Source organism: Fundulus heteroclitus, unplaced genomic scaffold (assembly GCF_011125445.2).
Source record: "Fundulus heteroclitus isolate FHET01 unplaced genomic scaffold, MU-UCD_Fhet_4.1 scaffold_112, whole genome shotgun sequence".
Classification (NCBI taxonomy): Eukaryota; Metazoa; Chordata; class Actinopteri; order Cyprinodontiformes; family Fundulidae; genus Fundulus; species Fundulus heteroclitus.
In genome coordinates, this window is record NW_023396525.1 from 233,710 (window position 1) to 252,221 (window position 18,512).

General features: G+C 40.5%; 1 protein-coding gene across 3 annotated transcripts in view; it reads right to left on the bottom strand.

Moving 5' to 3' along the window:
• insyn1 (inhibitory synaptic factor 1) overlaps positions 1-18,308 on the bottom strand; it is a 76,776-nt gene extending 58,468 nt beyond the window's left edge. Inside the window, exons 1-2 of one of the 3 annotated variants that reach the window (XM_012850897.3) lie at positions 17,697-18,307; positions 15,511-17,141 (exon numbers count right to left, since the gene is read on the bottom strand). In XM_012850897.3, the coding sequence (XP_012706351.2) occupies positions 15,511-15,654 (144 nt within the window). In that variant the 5' untranslated portion in view covers positions 15,655-17,141; positions 17,697-18,307. Of the gene's footprint in view, positions 1-15,510; positions 17,142-17,373; positions 17,558-17,696 lie in introns of those variants that run through there. The other 2 variants (XM_036128713.1, XM_012850898.3) reach the window with 2 other exon arrangements.
• Positions 18,309-18,512: the final 204 nt, after the last annotated feature.

Here is an 18,512-nt window from a genome sequence, read left to right on the forward strand (position 1 = left end):
GTTCAACAGAAGCCAATGCAATGAGGCAAATATTTGAAAGAAAGATAAAGATTTTTTTTTTCCTGACGAACATGCAAAGCCCTGTGTGGTGGACAACTGGCACAGCAGATCAACGTAAGCACACTGTCTCCATGATAAAACATGGTAGTAGCAGCACTATGCTGTGAGGATGCTTTTCTTCAGCAGGGATAGGGAAGTATTGAACTATATCCATTGCAGGGCAGTCCTGTTAGAGGCTGCAAAAGATATGAGCCCAATGCAGTGGTTCCTCTTCCAGCAGCAATGACCTAAACATACAGCCAGAGCAGCAATGCAATGGAGCTTATCAAAGCATATTTATGTATTAGAATAGCTCAGTAAAAGTCAAGACATGAATTCAACTCAGAATCTGTGTCTTGACTCAATAATTTCTTTTCACAGATGCTCTCTATCCAGACTCACTGAGCTTGAGATATTTTGAAAAGAAGAATGGGGAAAAACAATCAGTCCTCAGCTATGAAAAACTGGTAGAAACATGCCCCAGCTGTAACATCAGCAAAAGATGGTTCTATAAAGAATTGATTTAGTGTAGCTTACTACAAATCCAAGCTCTACTTTTTAGATTTTATTTGTAAAAAAAAAAAGCATGCATCATCAATTTGTTTCTATGTCAGAATAATGCACTACTTGTTGGTGCATCGATAAAATCTCAATAAGATACATTGAGGTTTGTGGCTGTGACTAAAACAAACTTTTGAGATAATACTTTTGCAAGTCCTAAATGTAATGTTAAGTTTCAAAGTTTCAGAACGTTAATACTAGATTTCACTATCGCCTTTACACCGTATGCAGCTTAAGTTATTTACCAGCATAATATGATTTTCAGTTGACTCTGGGACAGTACAAAAAAGCAGATGTTGGTAAAAGATAGTGCCAAATGTAAGAAATGAGTCTAATGCAGTGACATGTCCTTATTCTGTCCTCTGTGTGCATTGTTTTTTCTGACAGCATGAATTTGTGCTTGAGGAATGTGACTTGTAATAAATGGATTAAGTCAACACAAATGCACAACCCTGACAACTTTCATATAGAAACCTTGGTGATTTGTCTTGTGTGATAATATGATCAGAACGCAGAACAAATGTACTTTAAGACAAGGTAAACAGGAGGACACGCCTCATTCTTCAACATCCCATTAGGGGTTTTCTAAAACGTTTTACTGAAATAAAGTATTCAGGCCAAGTTTCCTTTTTACCAAGTATACTTGAATCTAAACCAAAAGACAAAAACATTTGTCATGCTACAAAAAAATCTGTTTTATTCCATTTTTATCTATCATCATATCTGCAGACACATCAAGGTTTGGAAGGAAATTGTCCTCTGGGCTGCAGCCGGTTTTGCTGCCTACACACTCAAGTTTATTTTACACATTCAAATTACAACTGAAAGTTAGGTATACAACAACTTTCCTAAATAACCCTTGCATTTGTCTCTTCTAAATAATTACTCATGAATGCAGCTTAACTTCCAGAAATGCCTTCTTCGACAAAAAACAAAGATAAATAAATACATTTTAAAAAATTACCCAACATGCAGGGTGAGGTTAGAGGTGGGGCTATTACATTATAGTCTCAAATGATTTATGAAATTTTGGTTTTGTCTTTATAAACCAAACAGTTACATACTGTAGGCTTTAGTTTGTTAAGAAATGTAAATACAGTGTTTGAAAAAAGAAGAAAAGAAAATCAAAGAAATACCTTGTGACCAAGTCTACTGCCCTGAAAAGCTCTTGCTAAATTCTAGTACTGTGGGTGAATATGAATACTTATTTTGTCTACTAAAAAGGACTTTCAGTGAAAACATGATGGTGAGATGGTATTTAAGATTCAAGTTAACAATGAATGAATACAATAGTATTCTACAATATTCTACAACTATTCTACAATAGTATTAAAATTATTATATCAATGGGTAGCAACTCATGTACCAACAAGAAACATATACCGTAACCCCAATGTTTGTTGGGATACGGTATGGGATGCAGTATAAGTAATAGCTGTGTAAAACTGTACAATTTCTCTTTAAAAAGGAATGATTAATGGGGTATCACATATTATGGTCACAAAATAAAATGGTGGACCAAATAGACTCCAGATCACTCAGTATAACACTTTTCCAAAAAGTAAAGAGCTAGCCTAAACCGATAATGCCTCCTGCATGTTTTGTGGGCAAAACAAAAAAATCCAACCATCAAGAAAATTCCTTCTTTTTTATGGCCTTCTAATTAGCAACCACACCAGCATAAAACCAAAGCAACTTTTTAAGGCTTAATTGAGATGAAATAGCCCTCCACCCCCTTCACACCACTATTTGTCACCGATAAATTATGTTGCTTTTCTCGGAGGCTGCTTCTCCACTTTGATAGTTGCCATTTTTCACACCATTACCTACAGCCTACTGGTTTTATTCACAGCCCAAAGATAGTCCAAAACAATCCTGAACACACCCACGCACGAGCACAATTTTAACCATTGTTCAAAGCTGTTCCCCCCAGTCTGTCACAATTTGGTGAAGCTGGAGAAACCATTATCTCCATCTACCCATCATGTTCCCCTCTTTTTCTTTTTTCTCCTGCACAAATTCCCCGTCTCTCTGAAACACTCCCTCCCCCATCCCCGTTCGGCTTGCACCCACAAACTGTTTAGCTCTATCCCTGCCTTGGAACAAGCAAACATGTTAGCATCTGAACCACAGATTACAAGCGTACATAGTAAAAAGAAAATCACAGCTTTATCTGTAGCTACCCTTTCAGAAGGTGTGTAAGGTGATAAAAATCAATGAGCACAAAGAGCGCAATTTTTGGAGTGTTTACCTCAGCAGAGGTCTAACCTAAAGCCCTCATTACAGTGTGTGCTGAGTGTAGGGTTCGCAGAACGAGGCAGAGCTCAAAGGGCCAGCTAATCCGGTGGGTTTTGCAAGCATGATGGGCTAGTCAATATGCTGGGCCTGCATCCTAAAGAAGCTGGATCTACACAGCAGAGCCAGGTAAAAGGGGCTCAGGGGAATGCTTTGCATGGTACTTTTTTTTTTATTCTCTCAACAGCTTTCAAGGTTAGATGCTAACACAGTCTTAACTTGCTCCTTTCATCTCCTCCTCTCCCTTCTATGGCGACTTAAGTGCTCGATTTTATCATATATAGAAATATATTATCAACACTGCATTACATTATATAGTAGCAATTGGTCACAACTGTGGCCAAGTAAAATTCAATATGAAATCAACTCCAAAAAGTAAAAAGAAAAAATAAGACAAACTGGCATTTTACTCAAACTCCCCGGGCAATACTTTATCAGCGCTGGGAATAATTGAGCCTCTGATTCATTCCAGGAATGGAGAAGGAAAAAAAAAAAAAGCAAGCAACCATTGAGCTGAGCTTAAGGCAGCAACACAGGTGTGGAGATGCCACGGTGTTTTGTATTCAGGAAAGAATAGATAAGGCTTGAGGTGCCTTTTTCTTGTTGTCTTTCTAAGCAAAGAGAGATCTACTGGAGGCATGTCACCAAGTTTAATTTAGGAATTTAATTTCCACACACAAAAGAGGTCTGACAAGGAAGAACAAATTGACAGACACAGCGGGCGGGTACTTCATTTCCTCCAAATAGCTTTTAATGAGAATAAACCCTTTGGTCAAGGTACGTCGGGTTGAAGGGCACTTTCTTCTTGTGTGGTTAAGCTCTTAGCCTTTCCCAGTGAGTAACGTTGGCCCTGCTGAGCTGCTCGGTGTGTTCCTGCGTTGGGGAATGGGTCAACCCCTGCCTTAATCTAAAATAAATTGATTCTGTGGTGGAAAAAAAAAAGGCTGGAATTTGCCTCGGTGGAGACCACTGGGCTATGGTCAACAGGGCTGTAAACCCCACAACACGGGCAGCCATATCAAAATGGTTGTTTTTTGGAACATTATCCATAAGAAGGCAGCTTGGGGACTGATTGTAATTTCTGATTATAGGAATTCATTTGGAGGAGCAGGAAGACCGAGGTCACCTGCCAAGTTTTCTATTTAGACTTTTCAAATCAGATTAATTTATAGATTGAAAATGGAGTTTTTGTTTTCTATATCTTATTCCAAATAATCTGCTTTGTTATAGTTTCTTATTGAGTTTAGAAGAATTTCCTTTTTAATGCAGTTGCAATTGCATTAAACAGCCAACAACATATTACTGGCATAGTGCCTGAATGGTATCCACTTATACAGTTTTACCCACGGGGGCAGTTTTTTCAATTTATTGAAGTCCATGCACTTTTTTGTGATATTGAGATTTCATTCAGCAATTTAGCAAAGACAAATTTTGGGATATCTAGTACAATATGCTGATTGTGTAACATGACTTTAATGTTAAGAGCTTTTGTGAAAAAAAAAAAAAAAAGGAATATGACCTGACCCTTCCCCCAGTGTTATCCCCCATGTCCCTTAAACATTCCAGGTTATCCCGGAAAAAAAAAAAAAAAAAAAAGAAAGAAAATAAAAGGACAAAAACAGCTAATGGAAGCAGTGTGTCTTACAGGAATCCTTTATATTGTTCCTCCATGAGTGAAAGAGCAGTTTATAGCCACACTCATGGTTTAATGTCAAACTGCTTCTACTAAGCAATTTTCTTCTCACTGCCCTCCTCAGCAGCAGCATCAGCATCAGCAGGGAAAACAGAGCGAGAAGAGGACATGGCCCTTCAGAGAGAAATAGCTCTTTGATTTTGGTTTAAGTCTCCCCTTGGCTCCCTCTGAGTTTGGATCCGTTTTAGTTCAGTTTTATCAGAGAAGGACCCCACCCAATGTGAATCTATTTGTGTTTTTTAACTGGCTTAAGGCCTTATCAGGAGATACTGATGGTTGTTGATTTCTGGGATGACACTGGTGATGTGTTCCTACCATGCTTTCGCAGCACATCAGTTTAGTGGATGTTGGCCTTACGAGGTCACTACATGGTAGCCTATCTGCACATCTCTTATATTGCTCTTTTTCTTGGACACACATTATTTTATTTTTTTGATCAAATGCTTTGATTTATTTTCTCAATATAGAGAAACACCACAGCTGAGCTTAGTAAATCCGTATAATTTGATTAGATCAATAATCACACATAGCAGTCATTTATTTATGTTTATAGCGTTGCAGATCTTAATATTAAAGCTACTTGGTGGTCGATTGTTTTATTAGTCTTGTTACTGAGTACGTCCTTCCTGAAAGAAACAGGCTGACATTTTGAAGTACACAGATTTCACCTGACAGTCGTCATTGCTGTCGGCTACATCCTCCCTCTCCGAGCTTTAGTTGGCCAGCCTCCTGCATTACATAAGCATATGCACACAAATAGCAAAAGGCTAATCATAATTGCTCTTTGTTGAGCTTTTATTCATCCTTCCCTCTTGGAGCTTTAATTTTACGAATCCTGATTGCCTTCCTGTGTTCATTTGTCTTGGGATGAGCACCAACATGAAGCATCGGCAGCTCATGCTATCATTCTGCATAATAACTACATCCGCATAATAACACTCCATCATTCCTCTTTGGTGGTTCCATACAGAAATGTGCAGTTTTCCCCAAACCTTTTTTCTTTTTTTCCCTTTCAGTCCACGCCTTTACCGCTTTTATCCTTTACTGCTTCATTAATCTGTTTAATTTACCATGCTGAATGTCTGTAGTTAACACCATGGGTTAACGCCGACATCTGTGTTTTCACAGTTACCCTTTCGTGCTGAAATTCTGTTTTTTGCAGGTTTTACTGGGTACTTTGTATTTGGTTTGATGGCATTTTCTTTCCAGTTTATCCTTACACTTCTTGAAAGTCCAAGGTTGACACGATAACTCAATGAATTATTTCCTCTGCAGACGCCATTCATGGCAGTACATTATTACAAATGGTGTAGTTTATCAGTATATTACTTTCAGTGTCCTTCCTTTAGGTCCATCTCATTTTACCTGTCATGAAGCCTGTAATGGGATTCAAAAGGAAGATAGGCTTCAGTTGACAGTAATGGGCTCTTGAAGGAAGGAAACTAGCCGTGCGCTGTAACATTTTTCTTTTACATGTTAAGGAGTGTTGTTGTTTGATGCCATCCAGAAAGGTACAAAACAGTGATAAGCGTGATGTCTCTGTTTAAATTATATCCACAATATACCTATACAACTAGTAGGTGGAAGTGTCATTGTATTTCTGTGTACTTGAAGAAAGAGAGCACATTTGCAACATGTGTCGAATTCTGCTCAAAAATTACCTAATTGGCTTCCCAATAAATCCTGAATAGAATTTAAAATTCTCCTTGTCACGTAAAAAGCCCTTAATAATCAAGCTCCATCATATATCAGAGCTCTGATTACCCCGTATGTTCCTAACAGAGCCCTTCGCTCTCAGACTGCAGGTCTGCTGGTGGTTCCTAGAGTCTCTAAAAGTAGAATGGGAGGCAGATCCTTTAGCTATCAGGCTCCTCTCCTGTGGAACCAACTCCCAGTTTTGGTCCGTGAGCCAGACACCCTATCTATTTTTAAGACTAGGCTTAAAACTTTCCTTTTTGATAAAGCTTATAGTTAGAGTGGCTTAGGTTACCCTGAGCTATCTCTGTAATTATGCTGCTATAGGCTTAGGCTGCTTTAGGACATCGGGGTCTATTTCTTCACTCTGCTACGTTCTCCTACTGCTCTCCAATTTACATTGTTTGTTATTATTTCAACTTTAAATTCTTTCTTCTCTGTCATTTTTTCTCATAGTAGGTACACCTGGTCTGGCGTTCTGTTTGCTGTGAGGTCATCCAGGGAGGAAGATCATTCACTATTACCATATAACATAGAAAGGATTCCTGGACCAATGTGTGCTTCTGTGCTTTTTGTCTCTGCTCTGTCTTCTGTAACCCCCAGTCGGTCGAGTCAGATAACCGTTCATAATAAGCCTAGTTCTGCTGGAGGTTTTCCTCCCTGTTAAAGGGGAGTTTTCCTCTCCACTGTAGCTTCATGTTAGTTGTGCTCAGTATTAGGGATTGCTGCAAAGCCATTAACAATGAAGATGACTGTCCACTGTGACTCTCCGCTCTTTGAAGAGGAGTAAATGCTGCTTGTCAAGACTTGATACAATCTACTATGTTTCTTTAGATAGGAAACTTTGTGACTAATCTGTATGATTTGATTGAATTTGACTTTGAAAAGTGCCTTGAGATGACATGTGTTGTGAATTGGCGCTATATAAATAAAATTGAATACCCAAAGCAGTGGAAGGCTGGAAATTCTCAAATTAATTGTAACTAGTTTTTTTCCACTGACACTGTTTTGTTGGTTTGGAGCAATACATCCAGCTTGTTAGACAACTTAATACACAACATTTGGTTCAAGTGATGAAACAAGACTTATGCACGAGCTTTAGGAACTCTAAGGATCCCGATTTTTTCACACATTAAGTACATTTTTCAAAAGTCCCAAACTTTTTTGTTTTAAAGAATCAAGTCAATTGTTCGACCTGTCCAGGGTGTACCCCGCCTCTCGCCCAGTGAACGCTGGAGATAGGCACCAGCAACCCCCGCGACCCCATGAGGGATAAAGCGGTTCGGAAAATGGATGGATGGATGGAAGTCAATTGTTCAAAGCTATGAAATAGCTTTACAACTTTAATACCCTTAACAGTTATTCTTTAGCCTACTGCAATATCCTCAAAGTGCTTTTTTCTACAGAGTACCCAAAATGTTCCCAGAAAAAACAATTTAAAAGCGAAGAGGGTTAATTTATGTAACAATGTTGTCAACCTGTCCCGCAATGTCTTAAGCTCTATTTACTCAAAAGGGCAACAACCCCAAAACTGGTTCCTTTTATGCTTAAATATAAAAGCCTCAGACCTTGCTGCAGGGTGTCAAGCTTAAAGCACTCACCTTCACATTTGGAGCTTATAGTGATTTTACTTTGTCAAATCAAAACCCATAATGACAGCAACTCAACTAAAACTATCAGAACGACTTATGTTAGAGACCTGCTGTTTACTCTTTCCTGTCATTTACTAATACCCACAACTTAAATGCAGGGTTAATGGAAACGGTCAAGAGAAAGTAAGACAGGCTGGAATAACCTATAAAAAATGTCACCCTTTTTGCGATTTCTGCCTAAGAAAACAATATTGGGAAATGTGCAAAATGGGCCTCTAAATCATTGTTTATAATATTGTATGCATATTCAGTTCCCATATATATAACAAGAAGAGAGTTTTTAACAGTATCAACCTTTGCAAGGATTTTATGAAAATCAGTATTCCCTTACAAAAATTGCATTTAGATATTCGCCCTGTTTACACGACAACATTTTCTGATGAAGATGGAAAAGTTTGGTTGTGTTTGTACTGGTCATTTACATGACAACGGTGGATGTTTTCTCTGACAATGGCACAATTTGAGAAGGGGTCCAGAGTGTAATTAATAGAAATTATCCCAGTCTCTGTTGTCATGTAAACTGGAACAATTAATTTTTTCTCACAGGGAATCTCTGGCTCATGCACAGTATGACAAAAATCAGTAGAAATTATTGCAACTTTGAAAAATCACATAAAAAGTAAATATACATTTTTTGTTGAAATTTGATGGTTTTATAATTCAAAGTCACCTCAAGCAATAGTTGAGCCTTATCATCTGTCCATGGGAAAACCTTAGTCTCTTTCATCTCGAACATTTATTAGTTGTGCTTATAGGTAGAAAGCGTACATGGGTGGTTCTAGACAGGGGCCAACAGGTGCCCCTTGCCCCTGTGGAACTGGTCCTTGTTATGACCCCCTTTAGTAAAGACATAATACTAAATCAGTTACTTATGACGATATACACTGGCACATAAACCATGACTGATTGGTCTCCTGGACCGATTTGATTTTTTACCTTTACAGTTTTACTTTTACAAAGATTTAGAAATGAAGGTGTTGTGTTTTTAGCTTCAAATGTATAGAACAGCCACTGTACATATGCAAACCTTGAGTTTCAGAGAACATAGTACCAATTAGTGGCATGGTGAGCAAATTACACCATTTTCACATCTCTACTGTTGCAGTGTAAATGGAGATTGTAAATAGAACATTGTCATGGAAATGGATTAACAGATACAGGCAACAAATCCAGTTTTTAATCATCAATGCCTGTAGATGTGAATTGCTAACCTAGCAGAAAATTTTAACCCAACACATTTAGCTAAAATAAATAAATAAATACATAAATAAATAAGTAAATATTCTGTGCTGCATTGGACATACAGTATGCTAAGTTTACCATTTCTTTTTTACTTAACTATTAATTCTGCAAAGAAAAGTGGTGTTTAAATTTTGGTACAATTGACTGGGTTTGGAGAAAAACAACTATGAACTCTGAAGGATTTAAAAGATCATAAGATTGCAACACCATATACAATTTTGTTCCCTAATAAAAACAAGTATTATTTGTTCTTTCTCAAGGTGCATCAAACTACCCACGATTTGCAGCATTACTGCTAAAATGATTTGTTGAAGAAAAGGATCAGTTCTTAATGCCTAGCATGAGCCTCACAGTCCATTGCCTACCATTTACATACTGTGATGGTGATTAAAGTTAAATAGTAAGTTCACCACAGGGTTCGCTCAGACCTCACTGGGTGCTGTCATAGCGACTCACACACTATGTTAAAAATGATCATACTTGTTTTTGTAAAGAATTTAAGGTGTGAGTTGGGAACATGCTCCAGGGAAGGGGATGCTATGCAATGAGGATGATAATGTCTGGCATACAAGAAAGTAAGACCCCTAAGTAGTGACCTCTTTTGAAACATAGCAGCTTTCCTGCAGAGCTTCTAGCTGAAATGGTGAATATGGTTTGACTTAATTTTACCTTGTTTTTCCTTACGGTAATTTTTTTCAAACAGAATACTTTAGGCTTGTGTATTTAATTTAGATGGTGGTAGTCCCATGTTTTGATCACTTCTGAGTTCTTTACAGTTAGAAAGGTGTTGCCATATTAGTTAATTCCTTTGAATTTAGTTTCTTAATACATTTTTTTGTATAGTTGGATTGTTTTCTCCACTTAGACCTTTTCCTCTGTGATTTGTAGTTTCTTAGTTCAGCATCCTTTGAGATAATGACCCTTCAGTCACACAGGCTGTGTCTCAACTCAGGGGCTGCATCCTTCGAAGGACCTGGTCTACATAGGTCAGGTCCTTCGTCAGCCACGAAAGAGAGAAGAATGAAAGAGAACGGCTTGTGAATTGAGACGTTCTAGACTTCTCCGGCTGTCCCCACCCTTACCTTAGTGCAATTCCTGTTGCATAGCAACCAAGACAGCGTGAAGCAGCTGTGAAGCCAAACAAATGGAACCCAAAAGTTAATCCTGCTGGGAGACAGGAGACAGGTGTTCTCTCTTGGCATAGAGCGCCTTGGGCGCCTGGTCAGCTCAAAGCCGTCAAGTCGAGCTGGCAGTGGTGCAGTTGTGGTGCAAAAGCAGCGGACATGTCCAAGCACATCCAAACATTTTTAAAATTAAGCAATATGTCAATACACCAAGCAGATATTTAAGGTTTACATGACAAAATTCTAGCCTAAAAACAGTTACTTTTATGTAATTTATCTAACGTTATTCACAGCTTTTCACTCCTTTCTGCCATTGCTGTTTCCGTTTGAGCTTCTCTGCTTCTCTGGATGCATTTGCGGAGCATTGCGTAGTGCACCTTGAAGGGGGCTGTTCATTAAACTAATAACAGCTAGCATTATCTTAAGTTATCCATGAGGTTTATAACTTTGCTGATGCACATTTGAAAGCTTACGTTACGTTAAAAATTAGCATAAGGATCACATTTCAGCTTAATTTTTACATATTTCAGAGTAATGGGCCCTTATGCTAAATGTAACGGCCCATCAAAATTACAGTGTTCTACACTGGAGAGAACCCTGCTGTGACGTAATACCTTCAAAAGATGCAGCTCCTGAATTGAGACACACCCATAGACTCCATTTCATCACACATAAAGTAATTTTAGTCAGTGCGGTAACTCCCACCCAATCAAACACAAACGCTCATCTCAAGTTCCTGTCTGTATTTTGGTCCTACTCACAACCTACAAAACATGACTCCCCAATCCATATCGGTGCTAGTATTTTTATTTATCCTATCCAAGTTAAACTGCTAGCCTGGCATGGGAAATCTTATCAGATTGGGTTTTTTTTTTAACTCTACTTAACATTGAATATACTGAACATCTCAACGATTTACCTGAAAATTAGTCAACATTTTCAGCAGGTTAATGATTAAAAAGATAGGGGTGAATTATAACAGAAGTGGTTTAGCAAACAAAAAATGTAGGATGAGTTGAACAGAAGAGGGCATAAAAGAGGACTTGGAAACCGATGATCTAGAGATTGCAAAAACTAGAGCAGGGGTCACCAACCTTGTTGAAACTGAGAGCTACTTCATTGGTAATGTGTCATATGAAGGGCTACCAGTACTGACCTTTGAACTAGAAGAGTCAGCGTATAGTCACTGTATATAAAATAAACATATTTTTAATGCTTTGTTATAGATATTGTTGTTTTTATATCCACATCTATATAAATGCAAGTGTCAATAAACAGGAACCGTATCAAAATAAAATAAAGATTTAGATGCAGCTTCCTGGTGGATTGTGCTTTTTTTAAAACAGGGTCATGGGCACTACCTGTGGTCCTGGGGGGCTATTTGATGCCCGCAGGCACCATGTTGGTGAACCCTGGACTAGTGGAATAATTAGGAAATGACTGAATAGGAAAGACTAACATCTTTCCAATAGACATATGAGATCCTCGTATGGCCTTGGTATTTATTTCGTTTCTTGGTAATTAATTGTTTATGGAGAAAATCTTACAAATTTGTTTAGATCTTCCTCCTGTTTAGATTAGATGTATAAATTGCCTTGTAATATTAATGGTAATTATTTTTCTTTGTCATGTCCTATACCCAGAGGTGGGTAGAGTAGCCACAATTTGTACTCAAGTAAAAGTAGCACAATTTCAACATATTTTTACTCAAATAGTAGTAAAAAGTAGCAACCCAAAAGATTACTCTAGTAACTGTAAAAAAAGTATTCGGTAAAAAGGCTTCTCAATTACTAAGTAGCTAATCATAACAACTGACGATTTAAGATCATGCAAATTCTAGTATTTTACAGATAAAAGTAAAAAGATATACAAGAAAAACATAATTACAAAACAACAAATTCAGGCAGAAGAAACACTTCTCAATCATTGCTTATATTATTTACCAGTTAATGTCTATACACTATGTCAGAACAGTGCAAAGTACTTTCATTCAAAATATCCACTGTTTACCGTACGTTTATTCGAGTTTCAGATACGTCAATGAGCTCCATAGATAGAAAATAACTTTAAAATAACAAAGCTTGTGTACAAATAAGAAGTCTCACTTTAATATGAACTCTGGGTATTTGTCTCTCAGGTGCATTTTTGGTTAAGACATGTATGCTCTTAATTCATGAATTAACTCGCAGTTGGTAGAGTAGCCAGAAATTTTACTCAAGTAAAAGTAGCGATACTTGAGTGATAATATGACTCAAGTAAAAGTAAAAAGTACAGTGCAGTAAAGCTGCTCAAGTAAATGTAACTAGTTACTGTAGTAATTGTATCTCAGCTGAACTGTTCGGTGAAGGCCTCACAGGATTATTAGAGAACGGAAGGAGTACAAACAATATCATGAAGAAGAAGGAACATAGATGACAGGTCAGGGATTATGTTGTGGAGATGTGTTAAGCAGGGTTAGGTTATAAAACAATATCCAAAGCTTTGGAATTTTTTTTTATAAATGACTGTTTAGACCATCACCCAAAAATGGGAAGTGTAGTCACAACCACAAACCTCCACAGAAATGGCTGGGTAAGGAGAATATTAAATGAAGAAGCCACTCAAGCGGAACTGGCAGAAGAAGTGGTTGACAGGGCAACTACTAGTTGTGCACACCACGATTCTGTTCTCTATGGAACACTGCCAAGTAGGAAGCCATTGCTGTATGAAAGCCATAACAAGTCATATTTACAGTTAGGGATTGGTCAAGTAGGCGAACAAGGCCAAAGCCTTTTGACCTACATGCAAAATGCTATGTGTGGCAGGAAACCAACCCTGTAACTCTGAACACATCAGTGAAACATGGTGGTGGCGGCATCATGCTGTGTAATTCATTTTCTTCAACAGGAAGATGTTAAGATGGATGACGAAAACATGTCAGGGGCTGCAGGATTTAAGATTGAGGCAGAGGCTCACCTTGCAACAGGACAAGACTCTCCAGCTTGTCCGACTGTGATTACGCTATATTCCAATAAAGAATGTGTGCCTTTTAGCCTTGAGCTGTTTAAAGCTGGAGAAACCCCACAATGCGAATAGTACTGACTTTGCATGCTAAACCTTTCATGTTTTTATTTTAAGAAATGTATAATTTTTATAAAAAAGTTGATTCAAATCAATGCACTGCTTTTTCTGTATCGCAACAAAATCTGAAATACATGATAGCGATTATAATGTGGAAAAATGTTAAAGAGCTCAAGAGGAGCGAATACCTTTCCAAGGCACTTTTCCTAATGTTATCCTATGGCTCAAAACCAGAAAGGTAATGCTTTGTTAAGATACTCTAAGCTATCCAACTTTTAAAAGGATAGACTAAAGAGAAACTTCAATTGGCTTTATTCCTTTGAGGAAATAGATAAGACGAGAACATTGAATACAGCCAGATTGTTTTGAGGTGTTGCATATAAAGGGTAAAACTTAGTACTTTGAAAACTTTTTAGTTTCAGCTTTTGTCACAGTAGCAATATGTAGCGATGAACACTGCTGCATGAAGCAAATTAAAGCACCTTTCTTTCCATCTACACAGCTTGTGTTTTGGAGTCTAGGAATCAACTCCTTGGAGCACTGCAGAGTCTCCAGAGACCCTGTGGGGGATAATCAGCCAATACTGTTCCTTCACTAAGTTATCTTTTTCACAGAATTGACATGGTGGTTTATCATTTATTTATGCGACAGTTGTTATATATTATTGTGTTCCTTTCATGTGGCCAGTACCGAGACATTTTATGGAACATTAACTTCCACGTATCTGACGGTGCAACACTAATCCAGTTTCTTCTTTTTCTCCCAGGTCAGTTAATTGCGCGATATTGATATGGGTATTATGACTGCCGCTGCAGCTAAAGTGATTTCGTAGCCATTTCAATATGTGGGATTGTGCTCTCCCAATAAAAAATGACATTTGAGCCACTTTGTGCAGTCCTCTCAAATGGGGTCTGGAATAAGAATGGTGATATGCGTTGGAGCTGGCAGAGGCACAGGCTGTGTTTTTGTTTATAAATAGCCCCGGCCAGCATTATTTCACTTGCAGTTGTCCCATAATCATCAATCACTCCCGCACGTGGGCCGGCTTCTCTCGCGCGCCAAAGAGGGTACACACTGCGAGCGGTGCCCTTGCACCTCCGACTGCTCAAGCAGAGCGCGGTGAGTGGGACAGAGCCGGGAGTCGGAGAGAAGGTGTGGCAAGGGCTGGTTCTGGTGTAGTGATGGAGTGAGTTATGACAGCTTTTACACCCCCTGCGTCCTTTCCTTCAGGTCATTACGTGCTCCAACATCCTCCATTTGGCTTCTTCAACGTATTTGCACACACACACACACACACACGCAAACAGAATTTCCCCCTCTGTTGATGCCAGATTAGAAGGCAGATGAGAGGCTAATGGTGTGATGTCCAGGTAGGATGTGGGCAAGGTGTAACTGTTTGCTCAGACTTCATTTGTCTTTGTCTTTCTATCTGCCTCGATCTCTTTCTGGGGAGGAGCTTTGCAAGAAGAGCCCACAGCTTTGAGGACACTGCAGGGGGAGGATCGTGAAGAGATTTTGTAGTCCCCCATATATGGATAGATTCTGATTATCAGCGCACTTACACGTCTTAAGCCCAAGTACACTAGTTCCACATGTAAGACCTCCATAAATGCATGTCTTTGCTGATCATTTCTCAGACTTTTTGGTTGTGCACAGGCACACACACACACAAACACAGACACACACACACTAGCGTTACCATGGCAAAAATACTGTAAGAATCTGGAAGATCCTTAACAAAATGGTTATATAACTATTGCGGCGGCAAGTCCTGTAGCCTATCTAAGCCTGCGTCTTTATTTCTTTTCAGCCTGGGCTTCATTACTTTCCAGCTGCACCTTACGCAAGATGCCACTGAACACGAGACATTTGTAAGTAGCAGATAAGCAACTGTTTGTTGACTGTGAAAGCATGTCAGCTTTGTGGTAATCAACAACATCATCTGAATGTAAACCAAAAGAGTGATAGCTCATCCCTTTCAAATCTTACTCAACATCTCCACGCTGCGAAATCATTTTACACCTAATTAAATGCAGCCCACCCAGAACTCATTTTTCTTCTCTCCCCTGCCAGCGTCTTTTCTTTCCCCTGTTACCCTCTAAATCCTTTCCAAAAAGCTTGATACTTGTAAGCTGATTTCGAGCCTCACCTCCCGGAGTTCCTTGGCCACATCCTTGAGCTCCTTGAGAATGCCTTCCAGCTGGTCAATCACCATCTTCATGTGGCTGCGGATGCGTTCTCTCGGGCTGGGGGTCTCAGAGGTGTCCCGGGCCGGAGCTCTGCTGAGGGACATCCTTTACAAAGCAATGTGGGGCCAGTGGCCAACAGGCTGAGGGCGTGGGGGAGCCGAGTCGGGGTCCATGTCTTTGGCTACAAGGAGCCTCAGTGCTACTGATCCGAACAGGGGCCCCGGCCACGCAGGGAGACCTCAACATCTTAAAAGCACCTGGGCAGCCGAAACGCCTTGCCTCGCCCGCACACTTGGCATAGGGTCACGCTCTGACATCCATGCCTTCTGGCAGACCCTCCCCCAGACGAAGAGAAAGTCGGCATGGGAAAAGTTGAAAGGAGTAAATCCATTGAAAAAGGCGAAAGAAAAACACATGTGCTGAGGCTTGTATGGAACTATTACATAACCAAGTTGAGCCAACTCATCTCATGTGTCAGTGTGTATATTTGAAATTGTTCCCAGGGAGGAGCTATTTTAAAAACACCCGTCTATACAGGGAGTAGACTTTTCCATTCCTGTACAATCCTTTTCACCTGCAAAACCTGGTGACATCAGCTCAGACTGACATAGAAAAGTAAGAGCAGCGAAGAGGTTCACTTCTACCCTTTTCTACAGTAAGTTTCATAGGCTGTAACCTCAATAGAAAAATATAAAATCCCAACTGTGGGTCAGTTTTCACAATAAACTTTTTCTATTCTCTTGCGAGCCAGAGGGGCCAGGATTTGCCGTCTAAATATAGTCCCCCAGTGAGGGATGCTGTCTATAAAAAGATAAATGATGGATTCTGTTTGGAAAAAAGGGAATATTCCTCTTTCCCTCAGGAAAAAAAAAATACAATTCTCCTCAGAAATCAAAATGAACTTTGCCTCAAATCCATTCTCTTCACAGGCGATGGTCTAACCTCTCATTTTTTGTCCATGAAAGATCTGAGGTGAAGGAGCGGGTTGTTTTCTTTTCACGCAGCGTCCAATCTCTCTACCCCCCTTTCCTAAATGCAGAGCTCATTCCAGGTGATATGGGATCAGGATGAATTGATTTCTAAGCCAGCAGAACGTGACTTGTGATGACAATTTGTGGAAGGATTAGAAAATGATCATGGTGCCAGTGAGACATACGAACAGGGGAGGGCGGAAAGCAAATGAACGCCATCCCCTGGAATCCGGGTGGGAGATCGTCTTATGCAACATCCCTCTCCAACTCCTCTTCCAAAACACTGACCCAAGGCGGTCCACAGGGGTGTGCCCAAAAAACCAAGGGAATAGAAAGAGAAAAAAAAGGATTCTCTTGTCTCCTTCAGTTGTTGCTAAGGGAACCCAGTCTGCCTGCTTGTGCTGTGATTGGATAATTATTTTACTTCCTATCCATGTAGTTAGTTTTCTCCAAAGAGTCTCTTCAGAGAGGTAGGGATCTCTGTGCCATCCGGCAGCACAGGATAAATCCCCTGAAAGCTTCCCGATGAAGCCCCGGCGAAGGAACTGGGGGGAGAGATTCTCGCCTAATCCAGGGCGATGCCACTGCCACGGGCTGCGCTGGCCAACTGCACATGGCACCTGGACAGACAGAAAGGAAAGCCATCACTTATTCTGATACCCCTCACCTGTCTCTTTTCAGGTCCCTTCCCTGGAAAATTTTAAGCAGCATGAAAGCAATGGTAAAAAAAAAAAATGATGAGGGAGATCTGAAGATGGACACAACTGCTTGAAGGATTTTGAGCAGTTTTCAGAAATACATCTCTTGCATCCCCTCTACACACACACACACCCAGGAAGCACACCTACTCACCTTCGCTGCACATCACTATGTTGTTGCTATGCCTAGACTTCACTGTCCAGGCACAGCACGAATACTTAAGCTGTGGATAAAGCAGGCGGTTCTTCTGAGGTCCTTCTGTCGCACACAGTCACACTTCTCACCATCTTGCTGTTCTCTCTTCCTCTCACTGTCTCTCATACAAAACCCACACATTCTCACTGACTCTCTCTCTCTCTCTGTCTCACACACACACACACACACACACACACACACACACACACACACACACACACACACACACACACACACACACACAGTTCCAACCCCCCCCCCCCCTTCCTCCCACTACTTACTGTCTTGACAAAGAGAGAAGCTCCAGCAGGGTTATTTCACTCTGAGGTTGTGGCTCATCAGAGGAGGAGTACAAGTGGAGGATGGAGCTATGGTGGAGGAGGAGGAGGAGGAGGCAGGGGGCATGAGATGGGAGCGATGAATGGCCCTGATAGCACTCTGGAAAAGGAGAGAGAGGAGGCAGAAGATGACTAAGAGCCAGGGAGGCGAGGAGAACTCCTACTTCGGATTGTGATGTGGCCGCTGCCGTCACTCAGACAATCCCGCTGCCGTAAACGCGCTGCCACCCGTCATTCCAGTCAGCGTTCACCCGCATCTGTAGGCTGCACACTGAGGAAAAAGCAGCATGTTATTCTTGTGACCTCTTCTCCCTCTCAGTGTTTTGGCCTGTTATTATCTGTCTGTCTCTGGTTTCTCTCTCTCCTGCTCCCTCCGTCCCTGTCACTCTTCCTCCGTCTCCGTCTCTCTCTTTGCCCCTGCACCCCTCACTGTGTCCTCGCTGACTGCCGGATGAAGAGGAGCTGATGCCAGAGTTTATCGTGGAGCTCAGGCTCCTGCCAGCATCACTCGGCTCCTCTGCTCAGCTTTGCGGAGGAGGGGCTTGCTGCTTTAAAGGCGCAGGATATCACCCAGCACCTCCTCTGCCTTCACTCCTCTCGTCTCCTCTCCTCTCTGCCGCTGTCGACACTTCCTTGCTATCTCCTCTCGCTCTTTCTTTCCAGCCTTTGTCACTGTTGTGTTGAGGATGTTATCTCCCTTAAATCAACTTGAAGTCTTCCTCTGCTGCCTGCCAAGCAGCCTCTAGGGACCTAGTGTCC